Source organism: Hipposideros armiger, unplaced genomic scaffold (assembly GCF_001890085.2).
Source record: "Hipposideros armiger isolate ML-2016 unplaced genomic scaffold, ASM189008v1 scaffold_428, whole genome shotgun sequence".
In the NCBI taxonomy this organism is placed as follows: domain Eukaryota; kingdom Metazoa; phylum Chordata; class Mammalia; order Chiroptera; family Hipposideridae; genus Hipposideros; species Hipposideros armiger.
The window spans coordinates 140250-149150 of record NW_017731778.1 but is presented as its reverse complement, the minus strand read 5'-3'; the positions used below and the strand labels follow the sequence as shown (position 1 = coordinate 149150).

At 39.4% G+C, this 8901-nt stretch overlaps 1 protein-coding gene across 2 annotated transcripts in view; it reads left to right on the top strand.

Moving 5' to 3' along the window:
• The first annotated feature begins 4634 nt into the window (after nucleotides 1-4634).
• AKAIN1 (A-kinase anchor inhibitor 1) overlaps nucleotides 4635-8901 on the top strand; it is a 64834-nt gene continuing 60567 nt past the window's right edge. Inside the window, exon 1 of one of the 2 annotated variants that reach the window (XM_019664704.1) lies at nucleotides 4635-8021. In XM_019664704.1, the coding sequence (XP_019520249.1) occupies nucleotides 7985-8021 (37 nt within the window). In that variant the 5' untranslated portion in view covers nucleotides 4635-7984. Of the gene's footprint in view, nucleotides 8464-8901 lie in introns of both variants that reach the window. The other variant, XM_019664706.1, reaches the window with a different exon arrangement.

Here is an 8901-nt window from a genome sequence, read left to right as displayed (position 1 = left end):
GTGTTGATTAGAAAATGTAAAATTATTTCAGATATAAAACATTTTTAAAAATTAGGAAAAATTGACTTAGCATACTTTATAGCTAATTCTAGCTTTCAAAATATCCCATTTTAAGGATGTTCTCATATATCTATTTATTAGAAATATTAAGTTGTTAATGATTTTTAGATCAACTTTATAGCAGTGTAATTTACATAAAGTAAAATGCACTAATTATAAGTGTATAGTTCAATGAGTTTTGATACATGTATATACCCATATAACTACCACTAACAGTAAAGATATAGAACAATTTCATTATCCCAAAAAGTTCACTGGTGTCCCTTTTTAGTCAGTCTCAATCTACCTCCCCATATCCCCAAGCTCCAGACAACTACTGATCTGCTTTCTGTCACTATAGCTTTTTTAGCCTTTTCTAGAATTTCATAGAAATTAAATCATACAGTACATACCCTATTGTGTCTGGCTTCTTTTGCTCAGTACATTTTTGAGATTTATCTATATGTTGCTTCTATAAGCCACAGTTTGTGTAGCCATACAATGTTGGTGGACTTTGAGGGTGTTTTCACATTGTGGCTATGACGAATAATGCTATTGTCAATGTTCAGGCATAAATCTTTGTGTGGACACAGTTTTCATTTCTCTTGGGCCACCACTAGGAGTGGAATGCATGAATCTTAGTGTAAATATATGTTTAATGTTACAAGAAACTATCAAACTGTTTTCCAAAGTGGTTGTAATATTTTACATTACCACCAGCAATGTATGAGAGCTCCAGTGATCCCATATCAACACTCGACACTCTGAGTCCTAATTTTCCCCATTCTTCTGGATACGAAATGATACCTCACTGTGGTTTAAATTTAGATTTCTCTGAGATTAATGATGCTGAGAAGTCTTCATGTGCTTATAGGCCATTAGTAATATACTCCTCTTGTGAATATTTGTTTAAACATTTTGGCAACTTTTAGTTGGGCTGTTGTCTTATTGAGTTATTACAATTATGGATATATATGTCAGATATACATCTCATGAATATTTTCTCCTAGTCTGTAGCCTGCATTTTCATTTTCTTAGCAGTGTTTTTCAGATAGCAAAACATTTTAATTTTGCTGAAGTCCTATTTATTAATTAATTAATTTTATAATCCATGCTTTTTGTGTCTTATCTAGGAAATCTTTGCCTACTCTAAGGTTTCAAAAAAAATCTCTCTTATGTTACAAGCTGTTATTTATTTATTTATATTAAATTTATTGAGGTGACATGGTTAGTAAAATTATATAGGTTTCAAGTATACAATTCTGAAATACATCATCTATATATTGCATTATGTGTTCACCACTCAAAGTCAGTTTTCCTTCCATCACCATACATTTGACCATCTTTATCCTCTTCTACCACCTACCTCCCTTCTTACCCTCTGGCTTTTAAAATAAATTGAGAAGTAACCAGTGAGTCAGTATTAACTATCAACTTAGCTACCATGGTCTGAATAATAATTCTTCTCTGATACCAAAATCCCTGTGTAGTATACTATGAGTCTCCTAATTCTGAACTATGCAATTGAATAGAAATGAAGAGCTTTGAAGAATTGTTTAAAAAATTAATAAGTATTTCTAAAGGTAATGATAAAATTTATTCTCAAACATAGGTACAGCTCAAGTGAGCAGGATATGAGAAGAACACCCAATTTATTAGTTTGGACTGTATGGAGGCTCTCCTCTTTGTCATTATACTTAAAAAAAGTTTGTCATTCTTTTTTTTTCTTTCTTCCTTTTGATTAAAAAAATCTTTTTTTGAGTCTCTCAATATGCCACTTTTTCTGTCTTTTATATTTTTCTCCTTTTATGTGTGCTCATCCTAGAGAGCTCTGTTTCTATTTCCTGACTCTTTTCTTTCCCCTTTTCCATATTCCTTTCCTATCCTTTTTACTTCTCTCTTCACCTCTCCTCTTGCCAGTCTTTGTTTTTCTCATTGAGTTTTATCTTCTGAAATGACATAGTGTAGAACTTATGCACATATAAACAGATAGATTTATGCACTCAGAATTTATTGTGTAAAGTTTTATACTGTCTATTCATAATTTTGAAGATAAGTTGAATGTTGAATGCTTTATGCTTCTCCTTAAAAACTAACCAAGTTGGTTTTAATTTGAATGTTCTCAACTGATTTTCCCTCTCCTGTCATATAGTAGAATCAACAATTTTATTTGGTAATTTGGGAGAACTTTTTTTTTTTTACAAAAATGAATGTGGATACATAGTTCTTTGGTAGGAAAAAAAGGTCTTAAAACAGATTTTTTTAAGAAACATTCATTTGCACAAACATACTATAAAATGTTAACTGCTCTAATGTACTTTTTCCAATAAGGAAGTTTTGCTCATGTTCCTATTCAGAAAATATGGCTATTTCACAGTCCCTTTTAAAGCATCTTTCAGGATTCATAAACTGCTTCATAAAATGCAAACCTACAGAGATATTGTTCTCTACTTTTTTATTTTTTTTATTTTTTATTTTTTTTTTATTGGGGAATTGGGATGGGAACAGTGCTGGGGAATTGGGGGAAGGGGAACAGACAAGTTGCTATCCTTTTTGTTGTTCAGTCTAGTTGTGGAGGACGTTGCTTCACTGGCCCAAGTTGGCACCATCATTGTGCTCTTGCCGGGTGAGGCACATCAGTCGCTGGCTTCTGGAGGGCCGCTCACTGCGACTGCAGGCCACTCATGCTGGCTGCTGGCTACATTCGGTAGCCCATGACAACCCACTGCCACAGGGGCTGCAGTCTACGCCGTTGCGGGCGACTCACAGCAGCCCAGCTCCAGGTTGAGCTGTCATTCAATATCTTAGCTGTGGAGGGCAGTGTCACTGGCCATCATATGTGGGACCCAAACCGGGGCCCTCTGGTGTCCCAAGCCAGTTCTTAACCATCGCACCACTCGGCCGGCCCTGTCCTCTACTTTTTAAGCCTACAAAAATACTTTAATATTTCCCATTTCTTTTTCTTTTTATATTTTATTGGGGAATTGGGGGAGGGGAACAGCACTGGGGAATTGGGGGAAGAGGGAACAGACAAGTTGTTGTCCTTTTTGTTCTTCAGTCTAGTTGTGGAGGATGTCACTTCACTGGCCCATGTTGGTATTATCATTGCGCTCTTCCCAGGTGAGGCAGATTGGTTGCCAGCCTTTGGAGAACTGCTCATGGCGGCTCTTGGCAGATCACACCGGCTACTGTCCACTCACGCTGGCTGCCAGCGACATGCAGCAGCTTATGGCAGCCCACTGCAGCAGGGGCTGCAGCCTACGCCGTCGCCAGCGACTCACCGCAGTCCAGCTCCAGGTTGAGCTGTTGTTCATCTTAGCTGTGGAGGGCAGTGTCACTGGCCCTCATGTGGGATTCAAACCGGGGCCCTGCTGCTCAGAGCTGGCAACCCAAGCCAGCTCTTAACCAATGAGCCACTTGGCCGGCCCCCCATTTCTTTTTTTAATGTAGCACAGTCATTATTTTTATTCTCGCCTTTATTCCATATTCTACCTTCATTTTAAAAAATTGATGTCATTCCCCTCTCACTATGTATTTTTACATCACTCTCTTTAAGTCTTTACAAATTGGATAGCACAAATATTAGCTTTGCAATATCTGCTTTCTCATTCAGTTTTTCTATTTTTAATGTCCATTTATATGACATCTCATTCCTTTTCTTATTTCTGCTTAATTCACCTCTATGCCATTCATTAGACCCAGTTCAATGACTTCTAGCAACTGTTAGGAGAAGAAAAGAGTTCTTTTCCAGCACTTCATTTTGAAATCATTTGAAACCTATAAGCCAAGACCTTTGGAAACAATTAGAGTTTAATGCTTCAGAATGAAAATGCTTCTTTTTATGGTATTATCAAGAAATCAACAAATAACAAGTGTTAGAGAAGATGTGGAGAAAAGGGAATCCTTGTGTACTGTTGGTGGGATTATAAATTTTTGCAGCCACTGTGGAAAACCATATGGAGGTTCCTCAGAAAATTAAAAATAGAACTACCATATGACCCTGAAACTCCACTTCTGGGTACTTATCCAGAGAAACCCAAAACACTAATTTGAAAAGATATATGCACTCCTATGTTCATTACAACATTATTTACAATATATGGAAGCAATCTAAGTGTCCATTGACAGATGTATAGGTAAAGAAGATACAGTACATATATATAATGGAATATTACTTGGCCATAAAAATGAATGAAGTCTTGCCATTTGCGATAACATGGATGGATCAAGAGGGTGCTGTGCTAAGTGAAATAAGTTTGAGAAAGACAGATACCATATTATTTAATTTATATGTGGAATCTAAAAAGCAAAATAAATGAACAAACAAAACAGAAACAAACTCATAGATACAGAGAACAAACTGATGGTCACCAAATGGGATGGGTATTAGGGAGATGGGTGAAAAAAGTGAAAGAAATTAAGAAGTATAAATTGTCAGTTATAAAAATAGTCATGGGGATATAAAGCACAGCATAGGGAATATAGTCAATGATATTGTAATAAGTATATATGGTGTCATATGTCTACTAGGCTTATTGGGGTGATCACTTCATAAGGTATATAAATGTCTAATCACTATTTGAAATATACCTGAAACTAATATAAAGTTGTATATCAAGTGTAATTGAAAAATAAATTAAAAAAAAGAAAAAAATTCCATAGAACAGCTTTCAAAGATGAACCTATAAAAAAAGAAACTGTTTCTTTTTAATCATTTTCAATTGTCCTCAGAGATATTAAAAATTATTTAAAATTTTAGTTGGATACATAATGCATTTAAAATAAGTATGGAGTGGGAAGTATCAGGGTGTATGGCTGGAGACAAGGTGAGCTGCAAATAGAAACAGTGGAAATATTTCAGAATGGGTTTTTAAACTTTTCTATTTGTTAAAGCTCCAAAGGTAAAGTTAAATAAATGAATGTTAGAGGGAATGGATAGGGACATGAGGAATTCTGAATTATAGACCTAATCTGCCTATGGTAATTTCTTTGAAGTCTCCAATTTAATGTTTTATGTCACTTAAATAACTATTTCATAGTGTGTCCATGTTCATTTTTGTATAAAATATTCCCCCAAGTCTCCAAGTAAATACTTGGTTCTTTCAGGTGACTTTCCACACCATGTGCCTTCCAGTTCATCCAGCACTTTGTTCAAGTATCCATAAGGGTAGGAGTACCCAGTTTGATAAACTCAGCACAAGAGCAAAATAGTTGGGGCACCTAATCCAACTTGTTAACTATCTTTCTTCCTATCACTATTCCCATCAATGACTAGAAATGGAGGTGCTAGAACAAGGTAGATGGTGGTGGTGGTAGTGGTTGTGGCTGCCTCTCTGATAGATGGCTATCTCAAAGTGCAATGGATAGTTTGAGTAGAGAGTGAGTTGCCTTGAGTGGAAGTGTTTAAACAGAGGTAGATTGAGACTATATTGGAAAGTTAAGCCTCAGCTGTGGGGTAAGACTGGATAAAAGAATCTAGATCATATGGTAGGATAAAAGGAAATTTTGTTTTCCTCTAAGGCATACTGTAACTAAATTGATCATTTACATTAATATACAAAAAAAATCTAGTAGCATCGTTAGGGCATTTAAATTAAACCAATAGGATAATAACTCCAGTAGAAGTAAAAATTGGAGATAATATTGTTGAATATAAGATTTACTGATGAAATAACTGTAAAGAAAAAATGAAAGTATCTTGGTTTTATTATATTGTTTAAAATATAAACAAGCAAAACCTGGATTGGGAGTATATTGTCCTGGATAGCAGTAGTATGTTGGGTAGAGAAAATGAAGAAATGATGGGAGGAGGAAGGTCAGAGAAGAGCTGAGGATGGGGCTGAGAAGAGAGTTTTTTCTTCTGTCCTTAAACTGTTGCATTGGTTTTTACTGGATCATCTTACCTCCTATTGCCACAGCAGGCTAATCGAAGGAGCCCTGGAACCATTTTTAGGCATTCTTTTTTCTATTATCATCTAGGCCTTGGTCTAGCTTGGAACTCTATGGGAATCCATCGAGATTTCTTCCTTATTAAACATTTAGAAAGATGGGCTCTGAAGTTGGAGGGGATGTAAGTAATTTGTTTATTTTAAATGTTGATACATCAAAATGTAGCCTGTGGACCAACAGCACCTGCAGCATGGAAATCACCGGGAAGCTTGTTAGAAATGCAGAATTTCAGGCCCCACCCTGCTCTACTGAATCATAATTATAACAAGATCTCCATGGGATTCACATGCACATTAATGTTTAAGAAGTACTGATATAACATATTTAGTTTGCATTCTTATAGGGTATCATCTACTCCCAGGGTGTCAGTAATTTCCTGGATGGTGTTAAATGAGGTTGTACTGTCTCTTAATTAATCCATTAATCCATTATCACATTTAATCCTCACAACAAATCTTGGAGATACATTAATCTTTATATTGCAGATGAGACAGTGAAGTAATTTATCCAAGATAACTACTTTTGGTGAATATGTTATACCTGGGTCTGACTTGTTTCCAAGTCTTTTTTTCTTTTCCTACACTCTATTGCTTTTTCTTGAACTTAATCTTGAGTAATTGTTTATGCATTAGGAGAATAAAGCCCATTAAAAAAAGATTGCAAAAGAGAGCCCTACTGAGTGTGTTAAAAGAAAGAAGTCTTTCAGTCATTCAAAGATTATTTCAAAAAGCGTTTCGCACTTCTCATGGTGATAAAGCAAATGAGACAGAGTGAAACATCATTGGCCCCTGGCTTTTGGTGTAACTTAGGGAAGAGAGAGGACTGCATCCTGTTATGCACACACTTTATCCTGCCCATTGGCTGACTTGCATCTTGTTGCTGTTGAGGCAGGCCCCATCTATTCAAGCCTATGTTGAGCCAGGTGCTAAGAGCAGTACTGACTGTATTATGTTGAGGCTGCCCATATGCCTCCATGCAAACTATAGTTCAAGAGCTGAAAACTATTTGCATTTTCAATCTCTCAGATGGCTTTGAACAAAACCAATGCCAATAAGGCTATTTGAATGCTTTATATTTGCCAAAATAGTGTAGAACTTATGGCCACCATCCAAATTATTAAGAAATTATTTTCAGAATAGTTACATTTTCCAGAGAGAGGTGCAAAGAAACCCTATAAAACACTGGAGATGACCGTGATCACCCTTTGTTCTTGTAAAACTCCATTCAACTGGAAAAACAAAGGATTAAACAAAAACCAACTGATACCTGCCTTGAGGCTGGGGACCCTCTGCCACTCTAGCTTTGGGGTTGTAACACAGATGGACTTGTTTCAAGCTGGGTAACATTTGGTGTGGGCTGTCCACACTGCACAAGCATTTCTTAGGGGAACTAGATAATGCTTTAAAATGAGCAGTGGATTAGAAGTATGAAGTTAGTGTGGGGCATACCCCGGTATCTTACAGTAGAGCTGAGTGTACATGGGGGCAGGGAGGCACACTTTTCAGTTGAGTAAAGGTAGGGAAAGCACTAATGTTTCTTGATGAGTTTCAGGTCTGTTTTCACACTTGAAGGGGCCTCTGTTGGCTCATCCTTTCGTAGGGTGTGTGAGTTTGTCGGTGGAGGAGACCAGCTTCATCGAGGTCTCTTTCCTCTGCTCTGTCCGGCTCAGCTTTCTCTAAAGTGATGACCTTGAGGGCCTCCTAGCTTAGGAGTTTTTAGAGCCGAATTGGCTGCCTGGGAGTCCAGTCTGATAGGGGCGCCCTGCTGACGCCTCCACAGTCACAGTATCCTTCCCTCCCGCTGTCTTTCTGACGTTAGCATAAGACTAGGACTCGGAGCGAGAGAGGAGTCCTGGACTTCAAGGACCAATTAACTTGGAGGTCCCAACCTTTTGTTCAGAGCCAGCCCAACTCGGAGAACTCAAGAGTCAGCCTCGAGAGAAAAGCTTTTTGAGTTAAAAAGAAAGGGCGGGGGGGCAGGCGCAAACCCATCTTAAATGTCAGTCCAATATCCACGGGGGCGAGCGACAGCAGGTAATTAGAAGCAATTAGCTGTCCCCCTGCCGGGAAGCCGGGCAATTACCTTTTTCTTTCTTCCTCTTCCGTCCTTCCTTCTCTGGTGGAATCGGTAGAAGTGCCTTGCTCTCTAAGCAGCTATGTACGCTGAGCTGGCATAGGAATGAGGGATGAATTGAGCAAGGATTCCGTCTCCTCCTCCAGCCGCCGCGGTGGCCAGGGGCAGAGCAGTGCATTGTGGAGGCTGAGCGCGCCGCAGCAGCTGGAGCTGCGGCCCCCGGGACCGCCGGGCGGAGAGCTGTCCGAGGTGCTGACCGCCTCGGCCCGCAACCGGACGGCGCCCTGCGTACGCACCTGCACCGGACCCCTCCAAGTCCTGGCCTTCCTCCCACATTACGTCTGTGTGTCTCTCTTTACCTAGGAGCGTAGCGGCTGGAGGAAATCATGGTGTTCGCTCCAGGTACACCTGCACCTTGCTTTTTCACCAGGTGTCCAGGCGGGGAGCGGGGAAGAGAAGGGAGAGAATAGGGAGAAAAGGCCTTTACCTGATGGCCCATCTGCGCGTTTTGGAGTTATTGTCCGTGAGAGAGGGGCAGGAGAGTGCCCTTGTGCAGCGTCTTTACCCTTCTCCCCCGTCCCGCCTCATATGTCCTCTTAACAACCACCAGCTGTCGTCTTGCCGCTGCTTTTCCCACCTGGCTCCTCCACATCCCATCGGAGCTCAGGAACCTTGAGAACTGGCACCTTCGTCAGCGGCACAGCCGCCTGTGTGGGCGGGAGGGTGGAGAAATGGGACAAAGAGCAATGGGCTTCTTTGGTGAGAATCTTCTTGACTGCCACTTCCCCCTCCGCAGAAGTGGCAAAGTGACCCGATTCCTCCTAACCTCCTGAGGAGAGA